At 34.7% G+C, this 22,147-nt stretch overlaps 1 protein-coding gene across 7 annotated transcripts in view; it reads left to right on the forward strand.

Annotated features, from left to right (window-relative positions):
- ARAP2 (ArfGAP with RhoGAP domain, ankyrin repeat and PH domain 2) overlaps positions 1–22,147 on the forward strand; it is a 143,502-nt gene that overhangs the window by 85,828 nt on the left and 35,527 nt on the right. For all 7 annotated transcript variants that reach the window (XR_013929704.1, XM_080397040.1, XM_080397039.1 and 4 more), the window contains 7 exons: positions 443–641; positions 2,687–2,750; positions 10,120–10,283; positions 12,305–12,517; positions 14,762–14,867; positions 16,722–16,869; positions 17,741–17,809. Coding sequence is in view for 6 of the 7 variants with exons in the window: in XM_080397040.1 (XP_080253166.1) it covers positions 443–641; positions 2,687–2,750; positions 10,120–10,283; positions 12,305–12,517; positions 14,762–14,867; positions 16,722–16,869; positions 17,741–17,809 (963 nt within the window). In the remaining variant the exon portion in view is untranslated. The remainder of the gene's footprint in view (positions 1–442; positions 642–2,686; positions 2,751–10,119; positions 10,284–12,304; positions 12,518–14,761; positions 14,868–16,721; positions 16,870–17,740; positions 17,810–22,147) is intronic.

A 22,147-nucleotide genomic window follows, 5' to 3' on the forward strand; every position in this document is an offset into this window, starting at 1 on the left:
CAAAGGAAATTGAAGCTACATTTTCATGCCAACTTTAAGAATATATTAAAGGTGCTCTAGTATAAAGACATATATGAATTTATTTCAGCTAAGTTGTTTATGGTTGCAATTCTATTATTTTACTTGCTCAAACAGAATTTGCAAAACAGTACTGTAATTTATACAGTACCAATTGCTAGTAGTCACATTACTAATTAAATCAGTTGTATTTCAAAAAGCAAAAATGTGTGAATTGTAGAGTATGAATGGAAAAAATGTTATACTTTTTTGTATTTTAAATTTAGTTTATATGAGATCATGAATGATCAATCTGAAAGTCTTGTATTTTTTTTACTGTGGCTTTCATCCTTGAATCTTATAGATTTGCAATATCTTGATTTGTTTTTTTTTAGGGGAAGAGGGTTTTTTTTCTTCATCTGACTCACCCCATTTTCTTTGGTAGCATTTTGTTCCCCCTGTGGCTGAATGCTTATTAGAGAGAAACTGTGACCTGATAGGCCAGCTGTACTACAAAGATTGCCATAACCTGGATCAGTGGAGAAAAGGCTGGTTTGCTATAGAGAAGTCGAGCCTTTATTTTTGTCTTGAGATGGAGAATGCTGAAGAAGATTCCATATATTTAAGGAGGCTGCAAGAACTAAGTAAGAATTTTACTTAACATCTATCAGGAAATAACTCTACAGAATCAATTCACTTCTAAGGACATTTCTATTACATTTTACAGGCATAAACATCAGGGAGCTCAGTAACTATTCTTTTGCATCAGCCAGATGCCTTCCTGACTCTCTAAATATAGAGTTGGTAAAGTTCTGTATTGGATTGTTCTTTTCCTACTTATTGGCACACACTAGAAAGACACCACCCTTTCCAGCTTCATAATGAACGAAGAAAATTTTTGTTCCACTTGCAGCAGTATCTTTTTTTACAAGAGTACAGAATTGAATAATGATATATAACCTTTTGGGATTATTGTCTCATATTTTTGACAGGGCAGGAATACTCACTGCAGAGTGTGTTCTTGAGATGATTGACAAGGCCTAGTTTTAAAATACTCAAAAATGGAAAAATTATAATTTGCTTGGAAAACTATTTCACAGACTAATAGACTTTTCTTTTTGTCTGGTACTAAAAATAATCTTTGCTTAATAGTATGATGTGGAAATATAAGAATATTATACAAATGGCCTATGACCAATTTTATATCATTGTTTGTAGTTATGCTCTGAATCCTCTTTAAGCATTTCTGCTCTACTTTTTTTATATATTGAACAAGCCACTATCTTATGTAGGAAAGTAATATAAAATCTCAAATTATTTTTAAAGTAACACAGAGAAGCTAATTTAGCTCTTTATTGATGATCCTCTTTCTAAATGCTGTCAGGTTGTGGACTGTTTTACAGGAAATTGCCTAAATGCCATTGGGCTTTCTATTATTTGTTTACTTCAACCTTACATTTGTTGTAAATAACTCTGTAAAGGTGGGTTTTAATCAGCAATATTTTTATGCATCTAGCTATCATTTAACTTATGAATATTTTTTGATCTTGATTCAGCATTAGAAGGTTAGGGAGTAGGAGAACTGTTTCTATAATTGCTCTTACCATAATCATGTAAGCATTCAAAATTTGTGTGTATCTCAACTATAGAAATGAAACATACATCTAGCTTTTGGTTGCAAATTGGTTTTGCTTGGGTTTTGATTCTTAAATTTGATTATTTGTAAAATAAAGTTGTATTTCTTGACAATATTATATAGCCATACTCTGATATCTTTTCTTTGATTTCTGGTTTCCCCAAAATAGATCTGATCCACTACTAAGCCTGAATCATATAACTGAAAGTTGCCAAATCTGAAAATGCCAAAAGATGGAAGTATAGTGACTTACCTGATATTTGACTCAGTAAATGTAAATGAGGCCAGGAGTATGTGTGATACAAAAACATTATACAACATGCATCAAAATGTGCCTATTAAGCTTCATTAATATTCAGGACTTTACTGTCTCTCGGAATTAATTGAGATAAGATGTGGATTATATGAGACCTAAGCTTTGGAAAAATAAGCTTTTCAGAATTTTGATTTAGTAAACAGGTCACATTATATTTACTGTTTTTAATATAGTGCACAGTATAGTCTTATAAGCATTATTACTGAAAACTATCCAGATGTATTTTCTGTATTATGTATAATGTAGGTGTTTTGCAGAGTGCTTTTTTAGCAGGAATAGCGTAAGGCAACATCAAGAAGAGTGGCAGTGAAATCTGCAGTGTAACATATAACTTTTGTTACGTTATTGTAACTATCTGTAGCCATTATGGTGCAAGTAAATTAATGGACTAAAAACCCCCACTTACTTCTGAATCATTATGTCATTTAAAACTTCTAAATACAAGTTTAATTTTAATATAATAAAATGCTGTAGCATTTTTTCACATTCAAAAGTACCTGTTTAACTTTTCTTTATATCATTCTGTATTACTTTTTCTTGTCAATGTTGAGTGTATTTTGTGGAATTTTGTTTCTTATTGTCAAGAGCATTCTTTATTTGAAATGTTTAAGAATTCCATGTTCCTTTTGCCACTGAAGATAATTTTGAAAAAAACATATCTGTATGTGCATACATGTATGTTTGTCTATATTACGTGTGTCTGTGTAGATCACAATGTGTGTATGTTTTGTTTTCAGCAATCAGTAGTGTGATGCAAAATGGAGAGAAAATAGACGTCTTGCTGCTCGTTGAAAAAGGAAGGTAAGGTTCCCATCTGAATAAAGCTTTGATCTGCTTTTACATTGATGTCTTGGAATTCTTGCTGATCAGTCATGGAGCTTTTTCACTTGCGCTTGCTATAGAGAGAGTAAATTTGGAGACTTTTTAAAGGAGGGAAAGTCTTTATGTATTAATTACATTTTATGTCTGCGTCAGGAAATGCTAACAAGTACTGCTTAATTAAAAGCAGTTTTCCCACTGAGAAAGTTATTCCCAGTCAGATTAGTCTGCCAATAATGCTTTCTTCAAAAGGATCTAACTTTTTTTATCCTTTAAAGAAAGAGTACCTCTTTGGAACATTTACCACTTGCTTCTCAATTTTTTTATCGCTCTTATGTCCAAGAATTCTGTCTCTCAGTCTGCATAGGTCAGGACTGAAAGGATATGTATGAGTACTCTGGGTAGTTTTATTGTACTGTCTGATCTCGGTTAACAACATACTAGCTAGAATAAAAGCATATTTGTGAATCATATTTCAGACGTGATCCATATTTGCTTCCAGCTAAATAATGTTCTGCTGACATGATTGCCAAATATAGTGATATGGAAGGTTGAAACCTGAAGTGAGGTAGGGTATTTCTGCTTCATATATGGGCACAAATTTAAAAATGAAGGTTAAATTATTAAAAATAATTCTTACTTTGTAATAGGTTGTTGGTTAGTTTGTGTTTTTTTTTTAATTTAGTGTTAGGTTATTAGATAAATGTCTGTGTAAGAAGTGGTGCAGTGTTTACACAATCTTCTAAACAGCCAATAATAGGTGAATAAAGGAATATTGGTTTTCTTTTTGTTGGGGAAACAAAAAAAACACCACACAGATACCTTTGACATCTATTCAGAGTTGGAGAAATTGATTGTACCTTGTGTGTTCTGAATTTTAACTCCCCCTAAGATACTGTTTAATTTCCAGGCTTCAATAAGATGATGCAGATTAGAAACAAACATTTTTCCTGTTGTGGTGGGGTTTTTTTGGTTGGTTTTTTTTTTTTTTTTTTTTTTTTTTCCTGAAGCAGCATACTGAAAGATTCAGCATTAAGTAAGCTGCTTATACCAACCAGGGAACCAGAGGTACCCTATTCAAGGTGCAGTCCAATAGATGGATAGAAACTTTGCATCTAATTTCATAGGTAACAGTGCTGAGCAAAACTTCTAGCTCCAAGTCAGCTTTTATTATTTCTTTCATTATAATATTTCTTTCAAATGAGGGTAATTTTCCCTGAATTGCTTTAATAGTTTAATGGAATTTCTGAACTATTTGAGAATAATTTCAACAAGGGCACTGAGTGAATTATGGTGGCCATGAATATGTTTTAGTTTTTCTTCACTGAAGTCTGCCATAAAGAATTTAAATGCATAGTGTTTACATTATCTTTACCATTAAAAGCCATATGGGTACCTATCACATTTATCTTTAGATTAAATGATCGTAAATGGAAACAAAACCAGAAATCCTCCTTTTGCTCCTCCAGACCTGAGATAAATGAATTTGATGTCATCAGCATCAACAAAATTATATATGATAGGTTCTAGATTTTCCCATTTTGTCTGTTATTTTATACCAGTGCTTGTCTAATGACAACATTGGCATAGATTAATCACTTGGAAGAGACCCTATATATACTGACCTATTGACAACTTGCACGTTAATTTGTTAGTCACTTAAAAGCTGAATAAACATTAAAATCCAGAAAAACAGTATTGTAAGAATGAAACAAAACAAGTAAGATTTTTCCAGAATTATGAAAAGTTTTTTTTGGGGGTGGGAAGAAACCCCAAAGCAAAACAAAAACCCAAACCAAACATTCCTCTTTACATAAAGAAGTAAATGTGGCCCGTGTCATATAACAGCTTGCTAAATTTTGTTAGAAGAAACTATGAAAATACCTTGAGTATTTTCCTAATGAATCTCATACTGTTCTGTTGGTTTTGTTACTGTCTTCAAACTAACTTCCTGTTACTTATAAATACTTAAGCCTTTTTTCCAAGTCTCGGTCATTGAGTTGTTTAATTAGGGAAAATCATACATTACATGTATCATATACCTTTCTCTTTGACACTTTTTCTGTTGACTGCTGTAAGCAGACGTCTTACTGCTCAAATAATTATAATGCTACAAATCTGTGAATTCTGGACTTCTAAAAAGTGCTTATTCAATGTATATGTATGTTAAATTCATGGGGTACATAAATATAACATTCATCTGATCCATAAGTACTCAGAGGAAGAGTTTACAATTGATTTTGGGCTGCAAGATGTAGATTCTTTCCAGCTTGTATAAAATACAAGAATTCAGACAGAAAAAAGGCATGTGAGATTTGTCTGAAGTGTCTTAGATGTGAACACAATCCACTCCCACGCACCCCCTTCTTTTTTTCCCACCTCTTCCTCTACCCAGTTTTCTACTTGGCACCTTGCTATTAATTTATGCTCTATCTGACAAGAGGGCTAACCGCTCTGAAATAAGTGGTAATCATACTATACATTGCAAAGTAATAGCACATCATGAGAGGTTGAACCAGGCTAAAACATTTTCAAAGCAACAAAACTGTTTCTCTTTTGAAGATTGTTGTTCTTGAAGCTCACTGTACTTGCTACATTTTCACAATAATCCTAGCCTTTTTCTAACTCTAGATTATTTTTTTTTTTCAGGTCTCAAAGATATTTCCTGTTTGTCTTTGGGTACCTTTGCTAAAGTAAATTAGAGAGGAACACACTCCCTTTTTTAGCACCTACTGAAATTTTATTGCACTCTGATCTCTTTTGGAATGTATGTCCAACATGTTAGAACTATCTGCAACCCATCTGGAAATCCTGACTTCTTACAACACTGTTTTCTTATGCCATAATCAGATGGTCATTTGCTTCCTTGTATGTTCCACTTCTGTAGTTAAAATGCTTCTTGCCTTCTTGCTAGAAGGCGTCTAGATTTCTGTGTCTGACGCTTCCCTCTGTCACATAGATGTCCTCTTGTTTGTTCTGTATTAAGTTTGGGTTTTTTTCTCTCATTGATCTCTCCTATATATTTGTAAAATTTTTGAAATGACTGGTGATACTCTTGTTGCCATCCAAACAGAAATTACATAGCAGATAGGTGAAGGAGGTACTCCTGTGTAGTTCAATAGAGGGATCTGTACACTGAAGAGAGGAAAGGTGACTGAAAACAACTGTATACAGTAATTTTAAAATATCTTCTATATATAAAATTTAACACGAAATTTCTAATGCCATGCTTTAAGGAAAAACATTTGTGCAGACCATTCATTATAAAATATTTCTTCTTTTCTGTAATCATTTAAGCTCCCTCTTAAGTGTCTGTGAATATTTTTGACCATAATGTAATCCAGATGGTGTTTTTTTCCCCTGTTACACTTCTCTTGTAGTTAGCTCTTTCTTATTATAGATAATAAACCTTCCCTACATACTTGCACAATTTCTTTGTGCTGGTGATTCATTAATTACAATGCTTTCTTCTTAACCCTTTGATAACAGCAGTAAGATTTCTTGTAAAATGCAGTTATGAGCACAAAATTCTAGAATCCAGAAATAATCTAAATGCAAGACTCATATGAGGGGAAGGACTTGTGCTTCCAATATTATGTGCTGGATATGAGACCCTTAATATACTTTGAAAAAATATTGCTGACCTTTGTTATATATCTGTAATTATTAGTGGAATTTCCATGCTTTAGTTGCAGTTTGATTATTCATATATGATTTCATAGCAATGCATACCTTTTTAGTACCTTTGTTTTCAGACATGTAGATTATTAGAATCACTTGAAAACTGCTGGAGGGTACTGTGTTGTGCTAATGTCTGTTTCTCACCATTCCTCCCCACAACCCTTACCACAGAATCACTTAGTATTGCTGCTTTCCCAGTGCAGGGTTGTGCAACAAAGCATACAGATGTGGTTAAGCTGGTAGGTTTTGCAAGATGGGTTAAAGATAAGCCTTTGCACTGTTGTGGATGAAGTGTGCACACATAAGTTTGTCTGACTGCTGGTGCAGAAGGATGTGATGGTATTCCACAATAAAGCTGAAAAGTTAATAGTAGCTTCCTTGATGTTGAGACTAGGTGTTCTTGGACTGCTGCAGTCATTCATGCTAATTCAATTGCATCAATTCACTAAGGCAGAAATCTACATTGGCAGGCCTTCTTGTTTGAGTACTTAAATTATTAATTTCTTGGGTGTGACTCTATGTCATTTTAACAGAGCAAAACTTCACCATTATTCACCACATAGTCACTATTGCTAATTATTTGTTGTGAAGTGTGTGTTCTTTTATCGTTTTTTTGAACTGGAAGGTACAGAATTGATATTGTAGGAATGCATTTTGGTTCAGTCTGTGCAAAGTAGTTGTTAGTAGGCATGATAGGTAAATCTACTTTGTAAACATTGCAGTAAAAATTGTTTCAAGCATGTAACTTCTATAAGCTGAGAAGTATTCTTGACATTCAGTTGCTCAGTTTTATGGTGCATGGGACATCAGTGCACTTCAGCCTGTGTTTATATGCTTAGTCTTAAATCCTTGCATTTATTATAAGTTCATATTTTGATAATAGCAAGTAGTTCAATGAGAAATACGTATATTTGTTATTACTACTGTCTCTGAAAACTGTGTGGAAGAGATGATAACATTGATGTGAAAAGGAGAAGCTAGATCTGCAAAACTGTCTCTATTACTTGAAGTTATGTTGAAGATTTCTGCTGTGCTTTGAGGAAAGTTCTGCTTATCTGCTGGTTACTATTTCCCCTTTCCTTTTGATACAACCTTCCAGGTTCACAGAGATCAACAGTTTCCAAGTAGCAAAAAAATGTTCTTAAGTTTGGCTGAAAGTGTTAAAATTAGAAGGAATGCTTACACTTCTTATTCATACATTGTTGTATGTTTTTGTGATTTTAATGTATCCTAAGTGTGCGCTCTCTCTTTGACAAAAATACTGTGGTTTGAGATAAGCTTTCTAAGGCACTTCCACAGCAAACTGGCTGAATTTTGAACTGTGTCTGGTACTGGTTTCATTTCCTTTTCTTCCTTCTTTTATTCTATGATATTGTAGTAAATGCTGAAAGTGCTTCTTTGACTTATCTGACTTTTTTTTAGATGACTGCTCTAGAGACTTGACTGGGTGAAGTTAATAATTTTTTGGAGAACAATTAGTAGTCTTCCCTGAACAATCCAAATTCTGCAATTGCAGCAAGATTTTTCACATTTGAATTTTTTACCAGCAACTTCTCTTTCATCACTGTGTTGGTGCTATAGGACTGCTGCCTAAACAGATACCCCATTTTCTTTGTTAATTACAAAGTACCCTCTTCCTCTGAATTTAACTCAACAGCTTTTCAAATCTTAGAAAATAATGAGAACATCATCTCTTGGTAGTTCTGATACGTTTTCTTTTTCTATTGTGATGCATTGAGGAGAAGGTGGGAAGATTCATAGAATACAACTTTTTCACAGTTTACTTAATTCATATGTCATGTCAGGTGATTGACAGGCACGTGATTTAGACTTTCATATCTCTGTGAAAAAATACAGATAAGTTTAAATTAACTTTGAAGTTCAATTCACTACTATATATCCTCTGTTCTCCTCTGGTACTGATTCACTGATATACAGCAGAGTTGCCCTTTCCTTGTTTAGAAGTAATAATATTTCCACTTTACAGTATGTTGCTTCCTGTTCATATCATAATTCTTTAGATAACAAAAAATAATGTGTTGAGGTTTCCATTTATCCTTTTGCATAATACCATAATGTGAATCTTGCTGTTCTGCAAGGAAAATGAAAACACAATAATATGCATATACGGGTGCATGTCTTGTGTTGGGAAGCAGCATAAATCTTTTATAAATCATAGTCCTAAACTCTGCTGGTCTGTGAATAATAGTACTAACGGAACAGTGTAACATGTACTGTCAGACTCTTTTCGACTAATTTCAAACTGTTTCATTTCCTGTCATATATAGCTACAGCGATACCAGAGGATTTCAGGGTGATGTGCTGTTTGGGAGCCATTGGTTGAGAACCACCCATGCAGGATATCTGTTCTGACAAGTCTTCAGAAAATATTTGAATGTATTGAATTAGGCACACTCATTTTGCTGTAAAAACTTGAGACCTTCAAGCAAATTATTGGTGGCTCTTAATGAAAGAGAGAGGCTGAGTGTTTCTATTAGCCAGGCTTGTGTGGTAGTTAATATGACTTTTAAAGTCATGAAGTAGAGGCTTTTTAAAAAGGGTCTTCGGAAAGATGACATATTTTAGTGTTTCCTGTTCTGTTGCTGAATGGCTAAGTCTGTATGGTGGATCCTGAGAATACTTCAGATCCTGGGTCTCTGTGCATACATTGACTGCATACTCAATTTCTGTTGAGATATGAATGCTACAACAGAGATGTTTATAAAAGCAAAATTAAAAAATGCTAATAAAAAATACTGAAATTAAATATTCCATCATGATATAAAATGCTTTGGGTTTTTTCCTAAACAAAATAGTCAAAGTTAATGTTTGCTTATATTTTGATGAAAGTCTTTTCATAGAAGTCCAGTAGAACATTTTGACTTTCCCTACTAAGCAAATAAACTGTCATTAAAGAAAACGTATCCCTCATGTTTCTTTAGTGGAAGACAAAGAGTATATGTAGAAAAGTTTGCTTGCTATTTTAACACTTGAAACATTTGTTTATAACATATATGCATGTGGGTGGACATAAACCATTAAACCTTTCAATTTTGGAATTTTCTCTTAGAAGCTAACCTATCAGGGTTAAACAGGGGATTATTGTAACATATTTAAATAATAAAATCAGAACAGCACCATGCTTTTAGATAAACATGTAATTAAAGTGTTGCATTAATTTATTCTACCTCAAATCTTAGTTTTTTCATATGTTTCTTAGGTTTGTGATTTCCTGAGGGTGATCATTTCAATACATGTGAAGGAGGGAAGTTCAGTATGTTTCAGCTCCTCTACAGAAGGGAGGGTGCGTGGGTGGTTAAAAGTTGTCTCTGAATCTGTTTTCTACTTAACTGTGACTTGGACTTATGAATGCATGGTGTAGGAGCAAGGCTGAAGAAGAGTAATGAAAGCAGCTGATTGACATTTTAAAAGGCCTGTTTGTGGATCTTCTTTCATTTATTGTGATACTGCTATTAAAGTGTAGTTGGAAAAAAAAAAAAAATGTACTGTAACAATAGGTCACTACCACAGCTTGTATGTGGTGGAAAGTGCCTTGATGTCTTAGTCTAAGTATTTCTAACTTTTTCCAGACATCTGCTATGTTGCTGTTGTACAATAACATCAGTTTTCTATTTCTTTCCTGCATTCAAAATATTTTTATACTTTTCAGAACACTCTACATCCATGGCCATACAAAGCTGGATTTCATGGTCTGGTATAGTGCAATTGAAAAAGCAGCAGGCACAGATGGTAATGCATTACAAGACCAGCAGCTCAGCAAAAATGATGTTCCTATTATAGTGAACAGCTGTATAGCATTTGTTACACAGTATGGTAAGTATAGTGGATTTTATTAAACCTAAGATAATTTTTGTATAATACCTAAGCCCCCACACCATCCGATCTTATTTGAATGGGTATACATATTTCCTAAAGTAAAACCTTGTTAGCCTTGTTGTTCTTTGATGTGATGGTGAAGTACCCTGTCACACATCTGAGTATGGGCAATTTGGGGAAATACAACTTGGTAGATGCCCTTTATAGACACCTTCCTATTTAAAAAATTGTTTTCCTGGTGTAGCACAGTCTTGGGGTCCAGTGCCTCGGAGCAGAACACCTCAGTCCTGAAAATAAGCTATGTGAACGAGGAAAGGCTATGGCCTGGACTGGCCAGCCCATATTCAGGGAAATTGATGCTAACTGTGGAGCCGTGTTCAGTCTTAAGGCTGCTGTTTTTTCAGCGTAATAGCTTAAGGGCGTATAGTCAGTTACCATTTATTTAAGTAAATTTTGCCAACATAACTTTCTATAGCATTAGATCATATGCAGACGATATCTGTCCTTTTAACTACTACAAATTCATCACTTTTCTTGTGAAATGCTAGATACATATCAACCCTGTACAAATCCGTCTTCGGGATAAATGTGTCTGCAACCTCTGTCAGTATGAGACCACCTAATTTATATTTCAGTGTTTGAAGTTTAAATAACTTTTGACAAACAATACATTATGGTAAATAGCTGTGTCTGGGTTACAACTATTGCCTAAAGCCAAGAAGAAACAAGTTTTCCCTAAATTACTTTCTAATCATTAGTGTGAACTCTTAGAATAATTCATGTTGCTATTTCACGTGCTGAAATGTTGTTAAAGCAGGGTAGTTATGTCTGCCACTCAGAGCAATCATATGTGTATATCCTAAATTAAAATTCCATTTCCTAATGTCTTTTAAATAAGTTAGATCTTTATTGAAAAATGTAGTTTTTTCAGGATCAGCACTACTGGGTGTTAAAATACTCATTTTAAAGCTGAAGAAATGAGTTAAAATACTCATTTGGAAGCTGAAGAAAAAAATATACATATTTTTGTGTCATCATGGTAAAGTTTGTCTCTAGTTGTGGTCCACAGATGACAGACACTCTTGGGCCCCACAGCGGTTCCTGACAGTAAAAACACAAAGGCAGTATCAAATGATAGTGCTTGTGGGCGTTACAGGAAAGGTGAATTGCAAGAACATAAAATGTGTTTTCATTTTTGACAGAGTACTTAATTTGACAGGTACGTAAGAAAAGCAGGGTTTTATATAAATTGTGATTCTCTTTCAAAAAATGTGGGGAATGCAGGAAGCAGCTCTACAAAGAGAAACAACTGGACTGCAAATTTATGCCAAACTTCCACACCTTTAAAAAAAAAAAATAAATATTTTTGGCTACTTGTGCAGTAATTGAAGGTAGTTTTGACTGTGGTTTAGACTGTGAATCTTCTTTTAAGTTGGCTTTGCACTTTAATGGTTTTAATTGTTAAATGCATGAATATTGGCTGTCTGATGTCTTCCTGAACATGAGGAAAACCACAAAAAAGACTAATTTCTACTAATCCTGAGGCTTTTGAGAATGAAGTGTTTCAGATTGTATAAATATAATACTTTACCAAGTCCTAAGTTGAGTTGATCAGTAGGGTAATAAAATAGCAGGAGTTTTGCTTATGAAAGCAGCAGTGTTTCATGTGTAATACAATACCATTCATAAAAAGCTTCTTTCCTTGACTGTATCTTTTGAAACTTTTGTTTTAGGAAGTCCTGAAGAGATCTGGGCACTTGAATTGCCTGTAAAGTATTCCTGAAATTGTGATCCCAGGCTTGCTTAAGACTATGATGTGCATTTTTGCAAAGAGATATGGCTGGGTGTAAGCAGACTTGGCAGTGTTTTTACTAACAAAGTGAGTGTGTGCAAAAGGTCAGAGAGATTTTAGTAGGAAATACAGTGTGTTTGACAGCCAGATATGCTTTCCATATAATAACATCTAGAATTTTTGAATTCTCAATTTTTTTTTTTCCCGTCCTGTATTGCTGTAACAGGTTTAGGTAGCAAGCAGATCTACCTTAAGAATGGGGATTCTTCCAAAGTGGCTGAACTGCTGGAAAGCTTCAAAAAAGATGCAAGGAGCGTTAAACTAAGAGCAGGAAAACATCAGCTTGAAGATGTAACTGATGTGTTGAAAAGTTTTCTTTCTCAAATAGATGATGCACTTCTCACAAAAGAACTTTATCCATTCTGGATCTCTGCATTAGGTAATGTATTAAAAAACACTTGATACAAGAAAGGTTGTATGTACATTTTCAGTATCAGATTTGAAGGGATTGTTAATTACTTGCCCGATATTCACCTATGTTATTTGATATTTGGCAAAACAATTGTAGTGAGGAAAATAAAATTGTTTAGTTTAGCTGCAATAGCTTATGCTAATCAGAGATTATTTTATCACCTTTAAGTGAACCATAATAATAATAACAACTAGTGATATTTCCTTAGCAATGTGAGTAAATAGTAGACCAATGTTGCACTGTGTCATAGTTGGATCAGCCAAGGTAATAAGTGATGATTAATATTTTATGGAAGCATTGGTGGTAGGATTCAAGAAATAGACATATGTTAGAGTAGGAAAAAGATAGTGTACTCTGTCTTTTGACCATATGCAGAAGTTTAGCTCAAAAGTGGTAAAATGTTGATGCTATCATCCACATGATAATTAAATGGCAGTCTTGCTGCTTAAATTCTTAAAATATCTTTTATGTACATCCACACAAAGTTATGTGTATTAACAACTGAAACTTGTTAACAGCTGTTACTTGTTTTTTGTTTCCTTAGAAATATTAATTTATTTTGAAAGAAAATTTAAATAATTTCATCCCAAACTGTAACCTGTGATGTCTTTAAAACATGAAGATACATGTCTCTGTATGATTGAAAACAGACCCATGAAATCACTAATATGTTAATTAGTTATTCATTTTTTAGTGTTTTTTATAGTGTTCTTACAAAATAGCTATATTTCAATTTGTTTCTATTTTGCAGTATTTACAGTCTGCAAAAAACACTCCCTCATAAACTGTGCTATAAATTGCAGATGATGCATAGCAATTAAAGATGCATAGGAAAAGCTAAGATAGAACATTAATTTCTGTATTCATGCATTGAAATCATGCATATTTACTTTGTGGCAAGCTTAGTCTTTAAATAAGATATTAAAAGCATATTCCTTTCTGCTTTTGCCTAAGTTCAAATTTGTGGAGATTGTTTTAATATAAACAACTGGAAGTCTGAGAAACTCAGGTATGAATATTACACATTTTTGACCTTTAACCTCAATTTCAACAAACCAGCAGAAAGAATATTAAGAATTTATTCACTTAACACAAGATTCCTCTCATGTTATCAGAAATCAGAAAAAGTTGTATCTGTAGCAGTTTAGATTTAAGTTAGCTCTTTTGTGAAAGAGAGTTAACTCTTGCTGTTAAGGTGTTAAGAGAGATTTAACTTGCTGATTTGTACATGGGGCTAAAATTCTGCTTCAGCTTTACAGCAGAGAATCATGTCTTGTTACAGTTAAGTGACAGTAGAAGTACTTGTGGGAAGACTAAAACACTGAAGAAGATAAGAGTATAAGATATTTAAACTGGGTGTCTTGTTGTGTGTTGATTTTTCTTCCAATTACTGAAGTAATCAAAACATAGTGCAGTAGTTAGTGGAGAGTGCTAGCAACCAGCTGGAATAGATGAGAGTTCTTTGCTTTTTCTTTTCAGAAAATTGAGAGAAGCAAGGGATTAAGAAGAAAAAGCTGAATAAGTAAAGAAAGAAAAGTTACATTAACTTTGCTCATGCCCTGAGCAGGATTGTGCTCTGTAGTGTCTATGCAGCACGGGGAGGCAGACTGAACTTGAAGGTAGAGAGCCGTGGCTGTTTCAGATACTGTAATTCCCAAGACTGGAATTGCTATCATGGGCTTTGCCACTGCTGTGCTATGTAACTTTGTAGCACTTACCACCCCTTCCTGTTTGCTCTCCTCTTACCAGTTTTATGCATTTGGATCTTTAAACTACTTAGGGCCTTGCAACACTTTTTTCCAATAAAAGTTAAAGAGATGAAAAGATCTTTTCCTTTCTTATCTCTGGGAACGTTTCTTAGAAGTACATTTGTACTTGTGCACACACAGATGCATTCACACATATACATGCACAAACTACAGATTAAATATCCTCTGAGAGGAAATGGAATTGCTATCCTGAGATTTAGTCTTAAACTGTAGCAAATAGTGCTTGAATATAGAACTAGCCCTCTTTATTGCTGATGCTGTTTCACTAAACTGGTACAGACTTTGTTAATAGTATATCGTTAGTATTGCTTTTATGAAGAGGCGATTGACTGGGCAAATTGCAGTTGTAAATGACTAGAGCTGCCAATATAGTTAATGAGAATTGCTATTGGTTTTTTGTGTGCATTTTAATTAATGCTCAGTTATGATTATTTTCTGGCAGATACACAAAATGAAAAGGAACGTGTGAAGAAGTATGGAACTTTTATTCGGACACTTCCACCAGTCAGTAGGGCAACTTTGGCTGCTTTAATTGAACATCTTTACAGGTCAATACAAATGATGCACTGTAGCAGAGGAATTCTTGTAATGTGTTCTCAGCATAACTCTACCATGTAGCTTGTTACGTTAACTAGTAAGCATCAAAAGCTTACCTAGTTGTGCTGATTAATTATATTTGATTCCCTTTAATTTATAATGTGGTTTTTCTTTTGTTGTGTTTTTAGTAGTAGCTATCTGTAAATATCAATGGCATGGAGCAGCTTTACAGCAAGAGAGGGCTGCCAGTGTAGGGTGATTTTTGATGTAGTTTCTTTAGACAAACTCGTTTTACCCCAGTCTGCTAGTCTTCCAGAGGATTGTTTCAAATCATTCTTGAAATTACAAGATTTTTCAGGGAAAATGTCCTTCTTCACAATCTGTATTGTACATAATAACTTTGACAATTAGCTACCCTGTTTTTCATCAATGCTTCATTTTGCAACTGAGATAGTGGTAGAGAATATCCAAAATATAAACTTGTTTAAGCAGCAAAGGTCGTGTCTTATTCCTTGATCAAATAAGCAGCAGCAAATGTGAGAAAATGTGTGACTTGGATGATTCTGCAGTGTCATGGTTAAACAGTAATGGTCTATGTTATATTATCTATTGAAGAAGTCAAATTATATTCATGGTAAATAGTAGTAGTAGGTAGAGCATGTGTAGAATCGTTTCTTTGCAGGATATTGTGTTCGAACCTCACAATATATAACCATGTACATAGCAGATGTTCTTTTAAAAACTATTTAGATGTTTATTAAATTGATTGGTGCCATTATTGGGATAAATATTGTAGTAAGTGTCATGTTTTATTATGTCTCCAAACATATCCAGATTAGATGTAGTAGTATGATGTTATATCTGTTCTGAAAGTAGTTTGAATTTATGTGTATAACAGTGAAAATTCTGTGATACTTTAAAAGATCTGTGTCTAAAAGAGGACACATTATGTAAACAACAGAACTGATATGAGAACTTTACCATAGGTATAGAAACTAAGAAGGATCTCATTTCTTTCCACATTGTGTTTGATGTTAGATCATAAGTTTGTAGGATATACTTACATAACATAATATAGCAAATATTTAATGTTGGTGCAGCATCATCTCGAGTGCTATGTGCAGTTCTGGGCCCCACAGTTTAAGGATGTTCAGGTCCTTGAATGCATCCAGAGGAGGGCAACAAAGCAGGTGAAAGGGCTGGAAGGAGCATCCTGTGAGGAGCAGCTGAGGACTTTGGGCTTGTCTAGTTTGGAGCAAAGGAGGCTTAGGGGCAACCTCATTGCTCTCTACAGCTTCCCAAGGAGGGGAAATGGAGAGCAAGGTGCTGATCTCTTCTCCCTGGTATCTAATAATAGGATGCATGGGAATGGTTCAAAGCTGCATCCAGGGAGATTCAGATTTGATATTAGGAAACATTTCTTCACTGAGAGGGTGGCCAAACACTGGGACAGGCTTCCTAGACGGGTGTCAGTGCCCCAGGCCTGGCAATGTTTAAGAGGCATTTGGACAGTGTCCTTAATAACATGCTTTAATTTTTGGTCAGACCTTAAGTGATTAGGCAGGCAGACTAGATGATTGTTGTAGGTCCCTTCCAACTGAACTATTCTATTCTATGCTATTTTTATTCTATCATAATTCTGGTATCGCTTGAGATACAGATAGAAAATACAAGATTTCATTTTTGTAAGGAGATGTGAGGGAAAGAATATAAAGAAGTATAAAAAAGAATAAATAATACTAGGTTTTTTCATTGCATTTAATGTAGCTATTCTTTTGAAATGCACTCTGTATTCTTAAAAGGAGCCTCAGAAAATTAAAGGAACAATGAAACACTCTAAATAGGTTTATTTTTTCCTTCAACAGGGTGCAGAAGTGTTCTGAAATCAACCATATGAACCCTCACAATCTCGCCATGGTGTTTTCCTCATGCTTATTTCAAACAAAAGGCCAAACTAGCGAAGAAGTCAATGTAATTGAAGATCTAATTAAAAATTATGTGCAACTTTTTGATGTAGGTATCTTTTATATAAAAGTGTCCTAATTGCTGAGCTGTTAGAAATGCTAAAACATCAAAGTCTTGTTAAAGATGATCTTGCTATTAGTTACGCTATCTGAGGATTTGCAGGGCTTTTGAACATTCAGTTGACACTGTTCTTTGTCTGCTTTAAGTTTTATTTCCCAGCTAGTTTAGCCTGTGTAGGAAAGACTATTTATAGGCTTGCTGTGAGCTACTGTTTTCCAAAATGGTGCTCATTCTTCTTGCTGACACCAGCGTACCAATTTAAAGAAAATTTTAAGAATATGACTATTAAGAACAATACTCCTATTCAAATTTTATGGGCCTGATCAGAACTGAAGCATGGAAGAATTCTGTGTTCTCAGTCTCTGACCTGTGGTTATGGTAAAGACTAGAAGAAACTGTTTGGTTCCTTAGGCCTAGAAAGAACATTAATTCCAACTGGATAGAAAAGATACTACTAGCAACAATTTGTATTAGCCATTCTGGTTTAGAGTTTACTGTGCCACTATAACATTGTTTGGCAATTTTTCATGGAGTCGTCTCTCTTCTATTATGTATTTGGTAAAGTTTATAGTAATGAGTCACTTCAATGAAGTGTTGTTTCTGACTGATAGGACATTTTGCATAGCTGCTTCTATAATAATGTGATTAACCGTATTGTTAATTGTAACAAGGTATTATTGCTACATTATTATTTATTATTTACTATTAATTATTATTTACTACTGTTAGATATATAAACATTCCTCAATATTTATATTTGTATTTATTTTATTACATCAAATTAGTCTTTGCTATTTTATGTTGTAATTTTTATACTTGCTCCCTTATTAATTGATCAAAAATTATCTATTTTAAACAGATAAATGAAGACCAGGTCAAACAAATGGATATAGAGAATAGCTTTATTACTAGGTGGAAAGACACTCAAGTAAGTGGCAAGTATCAACTAGTATGCAAACAATTTTAACAAGACTATTTTGTTGTTCATAGGTTTTTATACCTAGATTTCTAAATGTAAATTTCTAAGTTTGTATAGTGATCAGTGTTGTTAACTGCAGAACTGAGGAAAATGAAATTAAATAAAAGAGGAGGCATAAACTAATAAAGCAAAACAGTTCTGTGTAAAGCATGCTGTAGAATTATGTTCTGGCCTGAGTACTGGGATAACTTACATGTTGTTACATACTTTTACTATGCTTCATAAATTGTACTAGAAGGAAATGGTCAACATTTGCAAATGTGAAAGTGATGATCTATCTTTTTTAAATTTTAAACATGCATATTAAATACATTCAAGTGTCTATTAATACTTCTATTTCATGAGCTTTGGGTATACATGGTCTCTTCTTCATTAGAGTTTCACCATCCCTTTGAGTTTAAAGCATCTGAATCTTTGGCCACATCCTGTTCTGTGACCATCTCTAGAACTGGAAAGCACAAATATTATTTGGAAAAGCTTCAGACACATACTAACAGTCAAACTGAACTTTGTGTTACACTATGAGAAAATTGAATATCTTAGGCCATTTATCATCTTGAGTTACAGTTTTACCTGTAATAACTTTTGGATAACTTCAGAGTGGTATGAAACAGCAAAGTGATAGCATGTTTTACTGTCTGAATGGAATCTGTGTACGTTCCTAATTAAAGCAAAAATTGCTAAATTTCATACTACCAAGGTGGTTTAATTAGAAGAACTAAAATGAAATGTAGGGAGCTTAAAAGCTTTTTCAGAAATCTAGAGCAGTGGAGGAGAAGCTTCCAGTGATTTTGAAGTTTACAGAGCTTTAGAAACTAATAGAAAGCTAGTAAAAAAAGTCTGTAATGCTTTGTCTGTTGGATGCCTTTCCCTTTCTAGCAACAGCTTTGTGGTACCTTATAAGCCATCATTAAGAAGATAGGCTTTTGTAAATACATGCTGAAATTGCATGCTTTGTTAATTGCTATCTGGAGTCTTATTTTAAAGGAATCTCATATTCCTTTATTGTCTGGGCCAGAGTGGCATGTAGCTTTCTGACCATAATGACCTACTGTGAATGTGCATATAGAAGGTAGAATGTAGATTTCCTCCTTTTGGTGCCCAGTGGGGAGTGACCAAGTTACTGGGAAACTTTTTAAAGTTGATTTCTACTGTCTGTCTTGCAGAATGCAAACATCTGCCTTGGTAATGGCAAGAAAAAACACCCCAAATTTGATATCTCTAAGAGCATTCTTCAAGGCAGAAGCTGAAGTATCTTTAATGGAATTTATTAATTCTGGGGTTCATGAAAAGGACCTTATTGAGATTAGAGAATAAAATTATGAAGCCTAAGATCCTGAAAATGGAGAGACTTTAAAATACATTATTTTCTGTGGGTTTAGAACCAAAAAAATACTTGGTACAGCTGTTACACTATTAACAATTTCCAAGCAACTCTGGGAAGCTGTAATGATTAAATGTTTGTAATACCTTCTGGAAAAATTAGGGAGATATGAGTGGAGTTTCATGAGTAGAGAAAGAGATAGTGGAGACATTCTGATTAGATAGGGAGAAAAAAGTAGAAAGGAAACTGAAAGGCTGTTGATGGATTGAATAATATAGTAGCAACTGCTGGCCAAGTGGGTTTGTCTAAAACTGAAGAAAAATATAGAGAAGACCCAAATAAAGTGGTGGTTTTCTGTATTTTTCCACCCCAGATACCACTATGAGATCACCCTTATCAGGTGTATCTAACTTAGAAGGATGCCTGTTGAAGAAAGAGAGAAACTTTCTTTTGTTTCCCTTGGACTCTCCATGTTTTTGGGAGGTGGAGTTATAGCTGTTCCTTGGGCAGCCTGTTCTATTGCTTGACCACCTTTTCAGTGAAAACATTTTTCCTGAAATCGAATTTAAACCGTACCTTTTGTAACTTGAGGCCATTTCCTCTTGTTCTGTCACTTGCTACCTGGGAGAAGACGCCTACCCCCACCTGCCTACAGCCTCCTTTCAGGGAGCTGTAGAGAGCAATAAAGTCCCCCCTGAGCCTCCTCCAGACTAAACAACCCCATCTGCCTCAGTGGCTCCTCATAAGACTTGTTCTCTAGATCCTTCATCAGATTTGTTGCCCTTCTCTGGACATGCTGCAACACCTTTACATCCCTCTTGCAGTGAGGGGCTCAAAACTGAACACAGTATTTGAGGTGCAGCCTATCAGTGCAGAGTACAGGGGGACAATCACTGCCATAGTCCTGCTGGCCACACTATTTCAGGTACAAACCAGGATGCTCTTTACCTTCTTGGCCACCTGGGCACACTGCTGGCTGATATTCAGCCAGCTGTCAGCCAGCACCCCCAGGTCCTTTTTCTCCAGGCAGCTTTTCAGCCACTCTTCCCCAGGCCTGTATGACTGTTTTGACCCCAGTGCAGGACCTGACACTTTTTGTTGAATCTCATACAATTGGCCTTGGCCAGCCAGCCAGCTTTTAACCCAGTATAGAATACACCCGTCCAAGCCATGAGCAGCCAGTGTCTCCAGGAGAATGCTGTGGGAGATGGTGTCAAAGGCTTTAATAAAGTCCAGGGTAGACAACATCCACAACCTTTCCCTCATCCACTGGGCAGGTCATTTTGTTGTAGGTGGACATCACGTTTGTCAAGCAGGATCTGCCTTTCATAAACACATGCTGGCTGGGCCTGATGCCCCAGTTGTCCTGCACATGCTGCTTGATGGTGCTCTGAACAACCTGTTCTATAACCTTCCTCAAGCACTGAAGTCAGGCTGAAATATCTGTGGTTTTAGTGTGGTACAGCTTTATTAGCTGCAGTGGAGTCTATTTTTTTCCTTTGTATCTGATTCTACCCCTTCACATTCCTTTCACAACTTTGCAATCACGCGGAATAATTTAAAGCCTGTCTTGGATGGCACTGTCTTGGAAATGAGAATTCAAATCACTGGATTTAAGAGTGGGCTCATTCAGAGTGTATCCTGAATGAGTTTAATGATTAGATGGGTTGAGGTGCTCAGCTTTACCGAGGTGGTACCAGTCCTAAGTAAAAAAGAAACTTTAGGAACCAAGAATGTTTTTATAGAAAAGGGTAATTTGTTGCGTACCCATGTATGTAGGTGATTGTTTTGAGGATTGCTGTTGTGAGATTAAACACAGAAAAATCTGTTAAGATCTTTAGCAATGCAAAAAGAGACTAATGTGCCCAAGCATTTCGGATTTCCATATGACCTGTTATATAAACAAAGGAAAAATGTATCAGAAATAGCTGTGTACTAGAAAATTTCAATATGAAAAGGAGACAGAAAGAATTATTATTAATAAAAAATATTGTAGTAAATTACCACCTTTTTCACTCTGTCCTAGAAATATTTTACTATTAAGACCTATTCAGATATTTTGCTCTATATTATTTGTATCGTGTGGGCAAAATGGATTTGCACTATAAATTGTGTACTTTGGTTTATGGCTTTGTTCTTTAATATAGACTTGAATGGCATAAAAAGGAAAATAGTATACAGAATGATACAGATTCCCTGTTTACCAAAGAGGACGATGATCTCAACTTAAAGCTGTGGTTGATTTTCTTCTCCCTGTAAAGAAAATAAGCAGTGTAAAAGTCTTAGAACAAACTCGGTCATTGGGGCATTTTAAAATTGTATCTGAAGTGATTCCAGATTCCTACTTGGAAAACATTAATTCTTAATACTCAGTGCATGTACGCACAACCTGTTACAAGGAAAATGTTAACTGAGCTGCTGGATTTTATTAATTAATCTCTGCCAATACTGTATCTGAAAACATCATGAAATGCTGCATTTGAGTTAGAAAATATTTTTGGATCTTATCAAATCATTGGTATATTCAGTGTGTACAGCACTTCCTGGAAAAGGAGCCACCAGAAGTCAAGATAGCAAATAATAACTCAGGAGATCTTTGTCTGGGAGCACTTGCTCCAGAGATAACAGCTTTTTTTCGTTTTAGCTTTCTAAACAAGCAATGGACATGGAATCAAAACTCTACTTTTTAATGATTGATAAATTGAAGTTTGAACTGCTTTTAAGGAATAGGGACGGACTGTATTCTCTCTGTTGTCAGCCTATTACCCCTTGAATATAACAATTGAGGAACTGATTCCTCAAGAGCCTGACTGTCATTTGTGGCAATTTGATTGTGACTATGAGCATTTTTCCCCTCTGAATTAAGCTGTGGAACATTTTTTGCCAGTTGCCAATTTTTCTGTAGCAGACATGATTAATGTAACTAGTGTTTCAGTTTGAAGATAAATTCTTCCTAAACTCCG

Source organism: Falco punctatus (genome assembly GCF_963210335.1).
Source record: "Falco punctatus genome assembly, chromosome: 1".
Taxonomy (NCBI): domain Eukaryota; kingdom Metazoa; phylum Chordata; class Aves; order Falconiformes; family Falconidae; genus Falco; species Falco punctatus.